At 41.2% G+C, this 18,479-nt stretch overlaps 1 protein-coding gene across 1 annotated transcript in view; it reads right to left on the reverse strand.

Annotated features, from left to right (window-relative positions):
* Positions 1–18,479, reverse strand: part of Adamtsl1 (ADAMTS like 1) — a 344,581-nt gene that overhangs the window by 63,910 nt on the left and 262,192 nt on the right. The window contains exon 19 of the mRNA XM_077108065.1: positions 17,006–18,128. Coding sequence (XP_076964180.1) covers positions 17,006–18,128 — 1,123 coding nt within the window. The remainder of the gene's footprint in view (positions 1–17,005; positions 18,129–18,479) is intronic.

Below are 18,479 nucleotides of genomic sequence, written 5' to 3' on the forward strand. Positions count from 1 at the left end.
TATGATGCACATATTTTAAAGAAATTGTATAACTACCTCTCAATTCTCAGTAAGTGTATGCATGTGTGTAAATGCATATATGTTTACTTATGTGTCCTTGTATACACATACACACAAACACACAGTCTTTATTAGACTGTAAATACTATGAAGCACAAAACTCAGGTCTTATTTATTGCTTTCATTTCCCATAATACTACAGAAGGCTTTCTGTAAAGAAAGTGTCCAGCAGAATAAAGGGAAAACTTGCCCTTTTGTGTCATGAAGAAACAATTCCAGAACAATTACTCTAGATCAGATATTATTTTTACCCCAAAAGAATTACAAGAATCAAACTGCAAGTGCCTAAAATAAACTTCAAAACCCTTTGCAGTCTCAGTCTACTGATTTTTCTTTTCTAGACATTTTTCCCCCCATTTCTAGGAACTACTTGCTTTATCATGTCAATTAAGTAGATTAGCGACTAACAATGGCTTGAAGCTGATGTCTTGGTGATTTGGTGAGGATGACAATAACTGGAATGTATATGTGGATGGGGAACCTAGGAGGGTCAGTGAGGATAGGGTTGGGGATCAATGCTTAGGCCAGGCAGGGCATTAAGTTGACAGAGCATTCACAGAGATGGTTCTGGGGAGATTTCTGGGCTCCTTGAGTCAATCATTTCCATCTTAATGATTCTTTCCATTTCCCTAGTTTCAAAAAGCTCAAAGAACTGGTTACTCAATACCATGCTAACATCCATCCCTAGGAGGCAAGCAGGCAACAGGGGTTGTTTTTCAAGAAAGAAAGGAAAACAGTTAAATCAGGGGAACTCATAAGACTGCGTGGTGAATTTAAGACTACCAGTCAGATCTCCTGCCCCAGCAACATTCTCCCACTAGACAATTCTTTCCTTTCTTTTCTATTTCTCTTGCTGGGTCTCCTGAGACTCTCTGGCATTTGCAGTTCAGCAGCATCTCTGGTCACCTCTCAATCATCCTGGGGTGGGTAGCCAGTCTGGCCCTGAGTCAGGCCTTCTCCACTCTGCTTTTGGCCTTGGGCCTACTGCATGGCTTACTTCTACCTCCTGCCTGAGGAAAGGCAGGCAGCAGGGGAAACAAGGCTTACATCCAGTCAATCTAGTTATGTACAGCAGTGCTGGTAAGATGGGGAGGGAAATAGGACATCTTAGCTACAGGGAAGCTTTTAGAGGATTTGTGCTTGATTCAGTACCATTCTAAACCACCATCATATTACTGGGGACAGTCGAGCTTCTGTGGCATTGAGTAAGGGTTGCGACTGAGTGTGGGATGAAAGGAAAGCTGTGCGAGATCGTGATGGAACTCACCCCTGCATTCACTCTCCCATCCATCAAACATGAGCTGTTTTTTTTTCCCCCAAAGGCAAACACTTACATGTTAGTTTATTTCCAAAAAGCTAATAAGAGAAAGATGACTATACTACACTATTTACTTATCATTGGTAGGTCATGTAATACTTTAGAAAACAGCATCACTCTCTTTTAAAGGAATCTTATCAGATACAACATAATGCAATATCATTCTAAGTCTCTACAGGTGTTCAAGCTGTTTTATATTAAAAAAATAAACTTGACTTTATGATTTAGATCTTTATGATGTTTCAAGAATATGTATGCTTCCATAAGAATTTCCAAATAAGAATAATGAAAGCAGGCATAATCAAATTTCAATTGAACTGATTACTCAGGATGATTGAACTTAACACATCACTATTCAGTTTCATCACACTGAAAAGACAGGGATTAAAACTAGCTAAGTCTCCAAACCCATTAGGATAGATGCCTGCCTTCAAAAAGCAACATCTCTCTTTTTGGGGGGAGGAGGTTATTGAAGACTTAACTCAGGGGTGTTCTACCATTATTGAGCTACATTCCCAGCCCTTTTTATTTATTTATTTATTTAATTTTATTTTGAGACTGGGTTTCACTAAGTTGCTTACTGATTCACTAAATTGCTAAGGTTGGCCTTGAACGTGCAATCCTCTTGCCTCAGACTCCTGAGTCTCCGGAATTATAGGCATACATCAAAATGCCCCAGCTAACACATCTCTTTCTGATAAAAAAAAGGATTCTTAAATTGAACACTTTGAGCAGAATACTAGAAGAGAATTCTTTTGAACTTTATTTTGATTCTGCCATGATTTAAGTAATGGTCACTGGCAAATCTCTTCACTTCCTATATTTCAGTTTATTAGTTTCTAAAAGCCAGTATATATTTCCCACTGAGCAGAAGGAATTGCTAAAATAAGGTAGGTAGAGAATTTCCACACTGTGCTCTGGTGCTTCCAGTGCTCTTTGTTAGTAATGCTGGAATCCTGGATGGTGAATTAAGTTTGAGAAAGGTAGATGAGGAGCCTGAGGAAGTGGGAGGGGCATATAATACTGGCCCGTCTCCCTTAGTTTTTTAGATATCCATATTTAGATTATTTTTTTTCCACATAAAATTACTGCCCCTGATTTCTAGCAGAGGATATACCCCTCTTCCACACTGGGCCTAACCTACTTTTTTTTTTTTTTTTGTCCTTTTCTTACGCGGGGTTAGCAGCTTTTGTAACTGCCTTAGTTCCTCTAGGCATTAGCACTGCTCAGTAAGTCACAATATTTTCTGTCTAGGCCTGAGGGCTGGAAAAGGATTTTTGCAGAGTTGGTGAAGAGAAGGAGGTGACCCGTTATACTGGCCACAAAATCATGAGAACTTGAACTAGAAATAGTGAAAATGAAAGGCAAGGAATATAAGTAATGAGATTTTTGCATTCATTTTTGCTCTTATTCTCTAAATTGTGTATGCAAAGATAAAGAAGCTATAGTATTAACCTTCATAAAAATCTTAATTATTAAGATAAAATACACATGGAACAAATCCTATAAATTTTATTCATAAAACTGAGTTCTCTGCTGGGCAGGGTGGCACACACCTGTAATCCCAGCAGCTTGGGAGGCTGAGGCAGGAGGATCATGAGTTCAAAGCTTTGCTTAGCAAAAGTGAGGCGCTAAGCAACTCAATGAGACCCTGTCTCTAAATAAAATACAAAATAGATCTGGAGATGTGGGTCAGTGGTCCAGTGCCCAAATTCGAACTCTGGAATCCCCACCCCCCAAAAAGAATCCCAAAACCAAAACTGAGTTCTCTGGCTCAAGTGTACACAGTTATCTGAAGGGGGAGTCAGAGTTAGGATTTGAAATAGGCTTTCTTGCTTGTAACACCCCACCCATCTCCCCAATACCTTTGAGACTACCAGAAAGTTCAACTGTTTAGTCATGCTTTCTTCCTGTAATCAGAAAGCTGCCCATAAGCGTACCCTGCACATTTGGCCCATCCGAATATTCTGTCCCTTTTGCTAGCAATCTATGAAGGCATACAACCTTTTAAGTCTAGGAGAGGATTTGACTCCTAGTGTTGTGACAATATGCCCATTAAATTGGAAAATGGGAGGGTGGTGGCTGGAGGCTGCCACTAGGGGGAGCAGTAGTTCTGGAATGTTTCCATGTTGGGCTCTCTAGGAAGCATGGCAAAGAAAAGCAGAGCCTGCTGTGGAGATGGAGGTTTTCTTCAGCCTCTGTATCTAACCTGGCATCATAGGAGAAAGATTCCTGGAAAAAAAGATTAGTTTTCTTGTATTCCAGGCGTCTACTTTATTAATTTAACTTAATTTGTTAGTAGCTGATTTCTGTCAGCTTGTGTTTAGGTTTCAAATTTGACAGGCCTATTTTAGAATGTGTAGGCAGAAAAACATTGTGTTGCTTTCCAAGCAAAACCAGAAAAATCTCTCTGGGGTTGTTTTGGAATTTAAGAAATCAGGAGATGAGGGGACATAGAATGGACGTAATTAAGACCTATGCAGCAAATGGTACTGTGGTCAATATTAGGTATACTAATACTCCCTGCTTTCCTTCCACACCCGCACCTCACTTCCCTTCTGGTTTACTGGGCTAAAACTAATTGCTTTATTTATTTGCCCATGCTTTTAGCCAGAAAGTAAAGGAGGAGTTTGCTTTTCTGGGTCCTTTACATGTAAGCTTCTTTGTGACAGCATGTCTTTTAAAGCATTCTACAGTTAAGTAAGGACCACTTGAGAGACTACAAAAAATTGTTTTCATTTTATAAATAAAAATCCTTGTCATACATGGGCATATGATATGGACAAGATGTTCATGGCCAAGTACAATCTCCTTGAGGTGAAGTTACCTCTGTATTTTCAATGTATCATGATAAAGGGATCGTACTTAAAGGAGGCAGCTCTGGGCGTACAAAGTCTTGAGCAATTCTGCAAGCAGGGTGGCTTCATGATATCTTTTTGATCCTTCTCTCAAGTTTGAATACTACTGCCTTATGCAAGCCCTCTTTTCAAATTGACCTCCTTGACTAACCAGGAGAAGCTGCTGTGTGAAGGGAAAAACTTCCAAAGTTGGAATCAAGGGACTTAGACTCCAGTCTGGGGTCCTGTGGTCTTGGGCAAGCCATTCAACTATGTGAGCGTCTAAGTTCCTACTGTAAACTGGAGATAATACTGGCTTCAAAGAGATTCTGTGAAGAGTATATAGAAGAGCATATAAACTCATTCTTAAAGTTTTGCAAGTAAAAAGGCCCATTTAATTATCATATTTAATAAATTGGTGGGGTTTTTTGTTTGTTTACTTATTGTTTCTTAATGGTATAGACAGTGATAACCAAGTAGCTTCCTTGTAATTTCCTATCAGAAATGCCATCTACTATATGGACCGATATTATGCCACCTTAGGTATTTTATCCTAACAGGTAAGCATTCTTAAAAACATTTTGGGACCCAACATAGAACTGGAAGCTGAGAATCATGGGTATATTCTTCCTAACAGTAGCTCCACATGTTTTCAAACTTACCTGCTCCACATTCTAGAACACATTTCTTATTCTAGTCAAGATGGCCTCTTTGACTCTCCTTGTCAATAGCTTTGGACAAAAAGGCAGGTTGTCTGTCTAACCTTCCAAAACATCGCCATCCCTTAACAACTAACTCAAGCTCTATCTCTGTGTGCCACCACAATCCACAAAATTCCATCCCTTTCCTGATATTCCAGTTGTTCTAAGCTACTCTACAAAGCCATTTCCAAATATAGCGTCTCATTTTCTCAGAGAATAAATTATTACCTCAAAGGTGGGGACTCTCTCATTTCTTTTATAGTTCTGTCTTCAGTATTCAGTATGATGCTGGCCTGCTAAATACTTAATCAGTACTTGTTTAGTTACCTTCAAAGCAATGCAGCTGAAGTGACCATATTTATAATATAGCACATAATGGAGAGTGAACCAGAGCTCAAATTCAAGAGCCATACTAACTGGGCTCTACCCAGGTCTACCACTTAGTAGCTTTGATGCCTTGGGCCAGTAATTACTAAATTTCCCAGTGAAAAAGTATTCTCATCTATAAAATGAGAACTGTAGAACCTACCTAGGGATGTTGTGAAGATTCCATGAGTTAATATACATAGTTAATGAACATATTTAAAGCACATAGGAAAATGCAGGCTGCTGATGGGTAGAGTATTATTTTGTTATTGCAGCTGTTGTTGACTTCGCCGTCATCATTAGTATTCATTCTTTGTGCTGGAGCCTACATATTCTGGCTGTGGTGAGGAACTGTTTAGCATAGGTGAATGATTGAGAAATGTAGGGATTTCAAGGAAAAAGCATAGACCAGGGATACAGGGAAGGAGCAAAGGGTTTTCTGTTTGAGAAACCAGAGCATGGGAAAGAGCTGTGAAGAACAAAGGCCACAGGGCACATTGGATTGCTAACTGCCTTAATTCTATTCTTGATTCAGGAATGTCTGAATAAGGATAACTAGTTATTCCGTAACTGTTTTAACACTATTAACTAAATTCTGAAATTTTAGACACTAAAAAAGTAGCCAGAATCCCGCAATTTCAAAAAAGTATATAAATAACAAGAGTAAAAGAATGAGAGTTGGAAAACAGTGAACTCATAAGCAAATAAGCAAATTTAAAGCAATCTGAGCAAGGACGATTGGCTCCAAACTCCTACTTATAGGAAGAGATGTTTTTTCCTTATTCTGAAATGAAAAATGTCTTTTCCTGCTTAGGGATTCCCTAGATTAGGATAAAACCTACCACAAAGGGGGAATGGGAACCAATATTTATTAAACAAGTGTATATGCTTTATATCATTTTATTCTCACTATCAAGTTACTAGATTGATATTATTTTCCCATTTCAGAGAGGAGGCTCATAAAAGTAATTTGTGTAGATGGTGCATGAGTGGAATCAAGAAGGGGGAATGACCTTTGACCTTTTCTTAAACTGACCACATCCCAGCATCCACTGAGACATCATAATAGGAAGACATGTGGTTTGGCCTCATTTTTGGTGGGGGGTAATTTGTGCTAAGGTATGTAGTTACTCAAGGAAATGGACAATCACTGAAGTCTGGATTTTAAATAGTTTGAAGCATGAGGTAAAAGGAATGCTGTGAGAAGACCTCCTCTATGAGCAAGAATATTTTTTTTCTGAAACCAAAAATTATAGTAGCCCAGAGGCTTGCAAGGAAGTTTTATTTTGTACAGATACTTTGGGGAACTGATTTGAGGTTCATGAAGAGTTTCATATCACCATTTGGCTAGGGCAATTTTTTTAAACTTTTGCTATTTTTAATATACTTGCCAACTAAGAGTTATTTAATGCTGGAAGCTTCACTATTGCTTAGATGGAAGTATAGAAAACATTTTTGGAATGGGAAAGGCCACCTGACCACACATTCTTAACCCTGTCCTCATGCTTTCCGCCAACATTTTTAGCTTCTTTCTTTTTAGAAATTCATGAAATCTTGAATTTGCTAATGTGTGTATTTTTTTCTGCCTGCTGGTATTTCATTTCACACTCCAAACCTCTGCATGGAATGACTGTGGCTGGATTTCCTATTAACTTAGAATAGGGGATCTTCAAACTCCAGCTGTCTCCTGCTTTTGTAAATAAAGTTTTATTGGAACTCCGCCATACAAGTTAAGTACTGTCTATGGTTGCTCTCACACTATGAAGGCAGAATTGGGACAGAAATACGATAGCCTACAAATCCAAAAATGTTTACTATTTGGCCCTTTTTAAGAAAAAAAGTAGTGAAAAAAATGGTAAACATGTGGATGTCTGATCTTGACATAAAAGAATTTTCACTTCGTCTGTCCCAGTAATTTCTTTATTTATACAAAACGAATGAAGAAAACAAAAAACAACAAAAAACAAATAATCCCCCCCAAACTTAACTATTTTATCTGCCATTTGCTAAGACCACCCTTCTAGAAGAATAAGCCCATTGCTAGTGGGATCTTTGCAAATCTCCAAATCCTTCAGGGATTAGACAGTTCTGACTTAGAGCCTTACTCTTACTGTAAGAGTTGTCACAAATTGTCTAGTGTTCTCCGATGCTCCTACCTGCCTGATGCCCAGTGGTCATTTCTGTGACCTTTGCATTGAGTTCCATTACTTTCCTTCTGCTGAGTTTATATATTTATTGAGATGGTCCCTATTTTCCTGCCTTGCTATTCTTACACTTTTCAACTGGGAAAAACATTTGTCATCTCCATTTCCTTTAGTTTTGGAAAGGAAACAAGCCAAACCAAATTGAAACTGGTTTATTTTTCCTTCCCTATCTTCCCTGCCTCCAGTTTTTATATTATCTGCAAACTTGGAAACTGCATTTCATGGGCTTATGACTTTTACATATAGCATTATTCACAACTGTGGTTCTGAAATTGACCCTGGAGGAATTTCCCTTCTGATTCTCTCTTCCATTCTGAGAAGTTTCCATCTGTGGACTCTTTGTGTTGCCCAAGTTAATGCTTTCCAAATAGTTCTTGATTCATCTCCTATTCAACACCACTTTGGAATACTGTCCAAAGCTTTCTGGCAAGTGTAAGCCTTCAGAGGCTACAGATTTCTCTTTCTTGCTGGATCAGAAATGATAGCAAAAAATATCAGTAGGATGTGTGCATCCTCTCCTGATGCCTGGATTTGGATGATGATCTTGCATCATGTTGTTTCCCCTGAATACGTTTCTACCCCAACTCTTTAAACAATCTATTATTGCAATGATCCTTGCAATAATAGCAAAGCTTCTTTCTTTGTGATGTCCTGGAAGATGGTGTAATACAATGGCCCTATGTCTAGCTGATAATGATTATGGATGCTGACAAATGAGTATCCATTATGACACTATTTATGTTCTCCTCTACTATGATGTGGATAAGTGTCCCCCAAAGGCCCATGCGTTAAAGGTTTGGTCATCAGCCTGTGACACTTTTGGGAGGTGGCAGAACCTTTAAGCAGTGGAGACTAGTGAGAGGAAATTATGTTATTGGGGTGTACTTTTGAAGGGGATATTGGAACCCCTTTCTCTCCCTACTTCCCAGCTGCCATGAGATGAGCAATTTCCTCTGCTATGTGGTCCTGCCAGGATATACTGTGCGCCACAGGCCCAAAGCAACAGCAACAAATGACCATAGAACAAAATCTTCAAAAGTGTGAGCCAGAATAAACCCTTGTTCTTTTTAAGTTCATCATCTTAGGGATCATGTCACAGTGATGGAAAGCAGACTAATACACCCACATCCTTGCTATTCTGAAGGGAAAAATAAAACTTAGTGCCTGGCTTTGTTAGTATCATTTAACTAGCAAGAAAACCAAGGTTCTGAGAGATTCAGGTGGACTCTAATATGAAGTGGCAGAACTAGGACCTGTGCCTAAGTTGCTCTGATTCAGCTTTACTATTTTCTACTGCTATGGGTCTCTGTGTTAACTGAATAGCATCAGGTGTGCCTCCAGATGAAGAGAGCAGGAGGAAATAAAATGGAAACACCTAGACTCAAAAGAGGAAGCAAACAGGAATAGGCTTAGTGATTAAAAGGCAGAAACTCCTTGGCATTAGCCCTTTCTCCATTCCATGTAAGTAGAACATCATTCATGAGTTATATCCTATCCTTAAGGAGAAATAAATATTTTTTCAAATTATCTAGTTTCATATTGTTATTATTTTTTTAATGTTCACCTGCATTCCTTTTGAAAACTCCCACAACCTTAAGGAGAGTCCTGTGTAAATGCTTTACGACGTGATCAGCTGTACTGTGGTTATTATGTGACTGTCGGCTCAGTGTTGACCTGATAGTGTTAAATAGTGAGCAAGGATTACCCTGCCAGTGTGATGCTGTCAGCAATATTTATATCTTTCTTAGAGGAAAAGATCAATCTTCATCTCAATTTGGTAATACAACCTAGGGTGACAATTTTGGAGAATCTGACTTTTCTTTCCTATAGTCAAGCATTGTCCTTATAGGTATTTTTTCTAGAGTTGGGTTCTGATAAAAATATTGAATGGGTTTGTCTACATTATGTAAGCCTCCTGGTATCAGATGGGGGAAGGGTTATTTACCATATTTTTTTAGCTAGAGGTGTGGTATATGTTATATCTAAATGCAAATTGGAGATAGTTTTTACTTGAATCTCAACTGAAAAAGTGGTGACAAGTTTTATATTTATCCAAAGTAACTGAAAATCAAGGAGTAACTTAGCTTCAACTTGCTTATAGTCTTAGTCTCTAAACACTCATGCATAGACCATTAACTGTAAACACACACAGATAGATGTGACCACTGTAAGGTTTACTGAGTGCTCAGTATGCCTTACAGTATGAGTATTTATAGCTGGTTGGGTATATATTAAGGTAGAGCTGCCTATAGAAGAAAAGGCTGTCCCTAAAACAAATATGCAGAAATGAAAATGAGAGCCTCATAAGTTGGAAGTCACCTGGCTGGAATATTGAAAGTTAATTTTATGCTAGGTTTACTTGACACCAATGATTTTGTTATAAAACAATGGCAAGTCCATGTATTCCACTAAGTGAACAGTAAAAAGGAATACTTCCTAGAGTCAGAATGCTTTGGGTTCAAACTCTAGCTCTACATTCATTGAGTGAAAACTTGAGCAAGTTAATCTATCATCACTGTGCCTCAATTTCAACATCTGTAAAATTGGGATAGTAACCTTAAAAGCTTATTGCAAGAATATATGCACACCTGAAACTCAATATTAGTGCTCAATAAATGTTAGCTATACTGATGATGACCATAAATATTTCTCCATGGGTCTGGCTGTGATAGAAATATGGTCTGGATGCCATAAGGTATTTACTCTTTGTACTTATTCACCGTACAGCAATGCTTTTCAAAATGTACAACTTTGTTTGCTAGAATCTGGGTTCCCTGAAACTTCTGTAGTGAAGAACACATAGGCAAGGCAGAAATGCTTATTTAAGAGTGTGTATCACTCTGGAACTCTGACATGATTGCAAGTCTGCAAAGTGGTGCAGACCACAGCCTCCCAGAAATTAGGAAACCTTTTTCCTAAATGCTGGCATTCATCTATCCATTTCTTTGTTTATTCATTCTTCAGTTTTTCATCTGTTGAGTGTCTGTTTTTAGAATTCTGAAGAAAATATGATTAAGACACATTCTTAAACATCTGCCCTGGAAGGAGACTGACATAATCCAGAGGGTAATTTTAAAAAACCAAACAGCTAATTCAAATCAGTGGTAAGGGAGTATAGGGTAGGGTGCTATGTGGGTATTAGAGGGCTCATCAGGACCCTTGGATTCCATGGGGGTAGGCTCCCTGTGAGGAAGGAGAGAATTAGCCAGACAAAGTTGGTTGTACGGTCCCAGGCAAATTCATAAACAGCAAGTAATGGGGCATTGCTGGAGAGCAGGGATCAATGTCATAGGTAGGGGATATGGTAAGAGATGAAGCCAGAGAGATAGGTACAGGTTAGAAGATAAAAGGCCTCATATGTCACACAAAGGCATTTGGACCTATGTTCAGGTGATGGCAAGTCATTAAAGAGGTTTAGGCTTGGGGACAGTAGGAATAGGTTTGCTGGAAAGATGTTCTGGGGTAGCATGGTGAATGGTCTAGAACACAGGGCAGTAAAGGGACAGAGAGTAAACACATTAGGCTTCACAGAAGACCACTGCTGTCCTTGTTCTACATTCTAACTTTTGTTTTAGGAAGTCCCTTTAAAAATGCAAAAGCTATTCTTTTAATAACTCTTTATATAACCCAGGTCCAAATTCCAGCTCTACCACTTATTAAGCATGAGACCTTGAGCAAGTGAACTTAATAGCTCTGTTCTCAATTTCATTGGCTCTTTTATTAATCTTTAAAAACGCCATTGTTCATAACCCTTTAAAAGATGTTAAAGCCACTGGCTGTAATTTGTCATCCTTTGCTCTAAAGAAGGCAGCCCTGTAGCTAAGAAGTTGTTGCAATTAGAGTTGACAAAGGCAAACCTGAGCAGAGGTAGCCAGATAAGAGGGAAGCGGAGGATGAGAGGGCTCCTGAGGAGCCAGAGAGTCCAGATTGGGAGATGAAGAAGAAAGAAAAATATTCTGGCATGAATGGACAGGGCTATTCCTTATTGAGACAGGGATTCAGGAGTTTAGTTTTAGATATAATGAGATGACCTATTTGTGAAGCACCTGGACAGGGTGGCATATTTGAATCAAAAGAGAGGTTAGGTCCGGTGCTACATATGTGGGAATCACTAGCATAAAGGGGAACACAGGAGCTACTGACATCACTACTGCATGTTGAGTGAGACTCTAGATAAGAGGTCTCCTCTGAAGAGTGGTTGTAGAAAGGAGAAAGTACAGCCAGAGAAGTAGGACGAAAACCAAGTTCATGTGGTTTTCGAAGTGTCAAAAGAAGTGTTTTTAAGAAGAGGTGCCTAGTTGGTGCAGAATGCTGCTGAGAAGTCCAATCAGATAAGGGATGTTTTGACAGAGACAAGTTTCTTCTTTGGTCAGAAAGAAGAAACTTCTGACCAAAGAGGAAACTTGTTGGGGAGGGAAGAACCTTTTCAGAGAGAAGTGTATGCTATGCGCAGCCTTAGAACATGAGAGGGGCAAGGAGAAGCCAATTCTGTAATAAACTGAGTGGACATATTAAAACATCCATGATCAATAAACATGGGGAGTTAAACATAGAAAATAGAATTCTACATGTAAACTATTTAGGGGATTTAAGTTGGCTACTCCAGGGCTGTTCTATTAATGGTTTCAAACCATGAAGGTAGCTTCAAGTGCACAAGGCCCATGGCGTGAATCTAGCACATTCTCTTCTGGAGGATTTTACAGTGAGCAACATGGTAACAGCTGTCAATTACAGATCCACATAATTGGGAGAATTCAGCAATGACAGCAAAGAGAAAATGAGGCCACATTCTCTTGTTTTCAAAACTAGGTGGCATCAGAGGGAAGTGGCATATGCCTGTAATCCCAGCAGCTTGGGAGGCTAAGGCAGGAAGATTGCAAGTTCAAAGCCAGCCTCAGCAAAAGTGAGGTGCTCAGCAATTCAGTTGATGTATAGCTGGCATATTTAGAGACCCTGTCTCTAAATAAAATACAAAATAGGGCTAGGGATGTGGCTCATTGTCATGTGCCCCTGAGTTCAATCCCTGGTACCAAACAAAAAAACAAAAACAAAACAACAAAAAAAGAAAGAAAACCAAAAAACCAACCAAACAAAAAAACCCAGGTGGCATAGGCCCTCGAAGAAAACTACTAACTCAAGCTGATGGCTGTGCTGAGAAGCCCAGTTCTACTTCTTTTTCTCAAGTGGCCACACAAAGCCATCTCAACCTTCAACCAGTCCAGGACTTTTCCAGAAAACTGGCAGTAGTTTTGGAATCTAACTTCTCCTCGCTCTGCTTCTTTTATACACAGCCACTTGCATTTTCACAGTCCAGTCTCTCTCCAATTCAAGGACCTGAGTGAATGAAATATTGGGAGGGAAGGCAAGAGGACAGGAGAGTGTGGAAAGGAGAGCGCTCCCCTGCCCCCCTCCTTCTTCCCCCCTGTCCCTCCCTGCCCCCCCTTCCCAAGGGTCATTTCAGCAGTGAGACTTGTCTACCTCCACCAAGTCTTTTAACAAGATTAGAATCTAGCATGTAGTTCTACTTTGGGATTCACTATGCTCTCTTTTCTCTTTCAGTGCTTCCTAGAGGTGGTCCTGGGAGCTCTGGCTATGGAGCTGTAGAGAAACCTGTTTAAATGTAAATTATGGGTTTCTACTACAGAAAGATATTCTGGGGCCAGGGGAGAGTCTACATTCTAACAGGTTCCTGGTAATTATTATGTGCACTGAATTTAGTAACCCCCCCTCCCCCATCCAGTTGTTAAAAGTCCAGAAGTTTAAAGAAAAGTACTCTGCCTGTTGGAGTTTCAAGCACAGCACTTCAAGTGTTTTTTGGTTTCTGGAGAGCAGTGTTCTTATTTCTCATCTCACTTCCTTATACTTATCACTGTATTATCCAGAAAATATTTATGGCATTGAAGGGAATAATGCCCTGGAGCCCTCCGCAGCCTCCCAGGTTCTACTCATGCTCCTCTACAATCCCCCTGCCTAACAGCCTCCCAAATTTTCCCTTGGAACTCAGACTAAAACCCCAACTCCTTCTCTGGGACTCTGGTTAGCCTCACGCCTCATCCCATCCCACATTCCAGCCAGATGACCTTCTTTTAAGGCTCCTTCAACACACAAAACTCTTTTTTTTTCCCTGTAGGGTTTTTGCACTGCTTTTTCCTCGTCCAGGCAGGCTCTTCTTCCTGACATCACATTCTGGAAACTGGTCATCATTCAGAACCTGATTTACATGTAATCTTCACAAAGTACCTGTCTAAAGTGGTCACCAAGTTATACCCTTTCTGTTTTAATTTTCTCCCCAAACACTTATCCCAATCTGGTATTTTCTGGCTTATTTTTCTGTGTTTGTTGTCTTGCTCCATTAACAAATCAATTCATTGACTATTTATGACCTATTTGACTCCCAAGCACTGGGGATACAGCAATGAAGAAAGTCTCTGTCCTTGTGGACAGGCAATCAGCAAATACATTATACATCAGATGATGATAAATTCTACTAATAAAGTAGCAGAGTTGAAGGGATAAAAAGTGATGAGGGGTGTGCTTTTTTGATAGAATGATTAGGGAAGCTCTCTCTGATGGGTTATTTGAGCAGAACTTGAAATGCATGCCAACTACCAGAAAACCCTCACTCCTGCTTCACTCACCACAGGGTTCCCAGTGAGTTGATATATAGCTGGCATATAGGAGGAAGATTAATATATACTTATGGAATAAATAATTATGCGTGCCTCTCGCTCAGCACTTCTAATACAGCCTTTGTTTTTTTGGCTTCCCAACTAGATGTTGAATTTCATCAATAGGGAATTAGTCTTCTTTTCCTCTATCCTCAGAATCAAACGTAGGGTCTGATATTAGAATGTTTGTGGAATACAGGAAGAAGAAAGTGGGGATTATGATGAAACAGCCTGTCATAATACACTCAGGGATACTCAGGAAACCACTGCTTGAGAAGTTGACATATGCTTCTGAGCATCATGTGAACTTCATTTCAACTAGTAAATTACACACACACACACACACACACACACACACACACACACTCACACACACACACAGTTGTATCTAAATTGTTAGTGATCCTTTAGTAAAACCAATTTCTTTTAAATGAAGCTTTGGCATATTTCAAAGTTGGAGAATTGGTAGGATTCTCTCAATCATTTGCCTTCTACCTTGAACTGTTCCTGTTAGTCCAGGCTACTTATAGTCTACCTTAATAAAGTACAAAGTCCTACTGACCCACAGGCAACTGAATCTTGCAGATTTACAGAAAGGTAGACTTGAACACTAAGAAAAAATCAGGCTAACTGATTCATACAATTGGATATTTTGGCACTTTTCTGTTAGAAATGAATCAGTAGTTCTGAACTGCTACCAGATGCAGTAATGACAAGCAATTACACCCAACACAGAGCAGGTCACCAAGACCCCACAACAAAGCAGTCCCAGTGGCAGCCCATGCTTCCTACACACTCTCAGCAGATTTGCTCACTCTTTTTTCTCAAACAGAACTTGGAAAAGTATATAGAAAGCCAAGCTTCATTCACATTTCTTACAGCCAGCCACAAGTAAAAATGGAAAAAATTATAGTGCCAAAGATCAGAAACAGAAATGTCTTATTTTTCCTAACTCCATGCAACTAATGTACATTGAAAAGTGTTTTCAAGGCTAAATCTAGAAAAAGAAATCTTGATGATGTCAAAAATTATTTGTTCCTGGACCCCAGATGCCATCCCTCTAATGCTATACCAACACCCAATTAATATTCTGGGTGACTGGGGATCCAAGGTGTGCTTGTTTTAGGTTCAACACTTTAGTATCTTTAGCAGCTGGCTGTCATGTTGCTTTTCCCAAAAAGATGCCGCTGCACCTTCTCTACCTTAGGGTTAGGGTTGAACTCTCAGTGACCATCAAGGTACAAACTAAAAGGCTAAGGCAGTGCTTTCTAAATGCTTCTGGAATTATTGGTGTTCTTGAGATTACTAAGCCAAAAAATTGTTCAGTGATCAAAGGATAAGTTTGGAAACACCACATTCTCTATTGTCTACTTAGAAAGTCACAACACACACTGGAATGCTTTAAAAAGTTTTAAAAAATGGAAAAAAATCAAGATAATTTTCAGATGGGGGATAGTTAAATGTATTTAGGAACAATAATCAGTGGTTAAAAAGGTGACATAGATCTCTACTACTATTATGACGTCTCTTAGACATGTGAAATAAAAACCGAGTCAAATTTCTGAACATGACTAATATCCCATTAAAAAATCCAAATCCTATGTGTGCATATACATTTTTATATAATACAATAAAACACATAAAAATTCTAAAAGGACGTATATCAAATTATTAAGACTGATTGCCCTGAGGAATAGGATTGGAGGGATGTGGGAGACTTGCTGTTTTTACTTTATAGATTTGGATATCATTTGATAGCCCTTTTATTACCTTTATAATAAAAATCAAGTGCTATATTAAAAAATAGAAATAAAATGCAGCAGTAAATACATCTGTTTAGCTTTAACTGAGCACTTCTCAAACTCATGTCATCCTTGGACCCTTGGTTTGTGGGATACTCAGAAGCGATTTGTATAACAAATTTTGAAGTTACTGGGTTGAAGACTCTCCCTCATTCCCATCAACATATGGATTTTAACCTTCTGTGGCTGTTTGTAAATGGATGGAGGAGGTAGAAGGGACCTTGGAGATTGCCTGGTAGATAGTAACTACTCAGTTATAATAGCAGCTGCTTATGGTTATTCTTAAGGTCCTTGTAGACAGTAAAAGAAAAACAAAGTATGTAGAACGTGTGGCACAGGGCTTGGCACACAGGTTGTGCTAAAAAATGTTGTTCTTATTTTTCTACTACTACTGTTGATTTTAACAATATGAATGGCCGTGGCCTAGGGAGACCAGTAAATGGTACGATGCTGTCACCCCAATAAGGACACATCAAAATGGAGACCCCCAAGAGATATTACAATAATTAATCACAGGTCCAACTGGGAATAAAAGCTTTCTGGAACATATAGCCTTGTCCAGTCCAGAGAGAGGACAGGCTCACTCATGGGGAGCAGGAGGTGCTGGCTGCACACTCCCCAGCCCTGTGTGACCACACATGGAGAGAGTGTGCTGGTGTTGAAACTTTTCAGTGGTTCATCTCACAAAGTAGAAACATAATAATGCCTTGGCCTGGAATGTTATCTTTCTGCCAAAAGTTCAAAGTCATCCAGAGAGTATCTCATTCATCTTTGGGATCCTCTGGGGATAGGGGTGAGTAGGCAGGGTTGCTTTTGCCTTATAAAGATAAGAACATACTGTGTAGAGAAATTAAATACCTTGTGTTTGCTCCAACAGTCCCTCAGTGCTGAGAGAGGGCCTGAAACCCAGGAGGAGATTCCCAGGCCCTGTGCTCTAGCTCCACCCTTGGAAACACCTCAAAGGATGTGTGAACAGCCTGGTTTGGGCAAGATGTGGCCCCTTGCCTCCCCTCCCTTCTTCCCCTCCCTTCTTCCACCAAGTAGCTCACCTGTCACTGAACTGAACCTCTTCCCCGTTCCTGGCCCAGCTGATGGTAGGCCTTGGGTTGCCTATGGCCTCGCAGTGTAGCAGCACACTCAGTGTCCCGCTGGCCAGCGCCACGGTCTGCCCCAGGTGAGTGACCACCTCCGAGGCGGAGAGCTGCTGGGCAGCTGAGATCTTCCGTAAGATGGTGGGCTTGCGGTGTGGCCGGCGAGAGCCGCCCCCAGCCTCCCCGGAGGAGGTCCTCAGGGAGCTGCTGAAGCCAGACACATGTTTATGAGGAGGGATGGCCACGGGGGGAAACCTCTGCTCAGAGGGCTTGAGGAGCGTGTCCTGGTGCTCAAGGTGGCTACGGAAGATGTCCTGGGCCAGCTGGGCCACCAGGTGCTTGCTGTAGAGGTCGCGCAGCTCCTCGGGCTGCTGGGAGAGGTTCCTGAGGATGTCGTCGAGGCGCTTCTGCTCAGTCACCATGGTGAAGGGCAGGTGCAGGAGGGCCTGCTCGGCATTCGGGTCCTCCTCTGAGGACGTGTTTCTTTCCATGGAGTCCTGCACCTCCCAGGAAGTCAGGAGCTCTCCGGGCCAGCCCCCCTGCTCCAGCAGCCGGGAGACAATGTCATCGTAGCGACTCCCGGGGTCAGCAGGGAGGCCCCGCTTCTCAGCCTTGCTGCCATTGGCGAAGATCCCGTTCTGGTGCTTATGGGTCTGCAGGGCCTCCTTGGGGCTGACCTTCCTCACTGCCAGGGCCTCCTCCTCCCTCCGCAGGCTCAGGGGCCGCGCCACAAGCTTATGATTGCCTCCAATGAGCTTAATCACAAACTGCTCCCGGGCGGGTCCTGCAGAACAGGTGTAGATGCCCGCATCTGAGGGCCTGAGACGGTGGATCTTCAGGTAGCCAAAAGGTGCCACTGTGATGTGGGCGGAGCTGATGAGATGCTGGCCATCCTTCTCCCAGGTGATGAGGGGCTTGCGGAACCTGCGCGTGGGGCACCGGAGCACCACAGCCGTCTTGGGAAGCAGATAGGCAAACCCACCCACGACGAAGTGCAGCTTCCTCTGCCTGCGAGTCTGGATGTAAACGTTCCGCGCAGCCGCGATGTGAGGGCTGTGCTTTGTGGATGGCCGCCCAGGCCCTGGCATGAGAGGGATGCCAGAGAGACCGAGGAAGAGAAGACAAGAAGCAGAGAAGAACCGCAGTGAGACGCAGCCGTGAGAGGGGACAAATGGGACAAAAAGGAAAGAGCTCTTAGGCAGTGATTTCGACCAGGGCCATCATTAACAAACACCTCATGGCTTAGAGGAGAAGCTGGCTACCAGCTGTGGACCATCAAGTTACCTCTACCCCCAGACAGAGAACTAATGAGGGCTGTGGCACCCCAAGCAGCACCCTACTGGGTCTTTCTGGCCTGGAAGCTGAGGTGCAGGGTCCTAGGTGGAGCAGAGCCCTGGGGAAAAGGCAGTTCCTCTCATTAAAAGCATTTGAA

Source organism: Callospermophilus lateralis, chromosome 2, assembly GCF_048772815.1.
Source record: "Callospermophilus lateralis isolate mCalLat2 chromosome 2, mCalLat2.hap1, whole genome shotgun sequence".
Lineage (NCBI taxonomy): Eukaryota > Metazoa > Chordata > Mammalia > Rodentia > Sciuridae > Callospermophilus > Callospermophilus lateralis.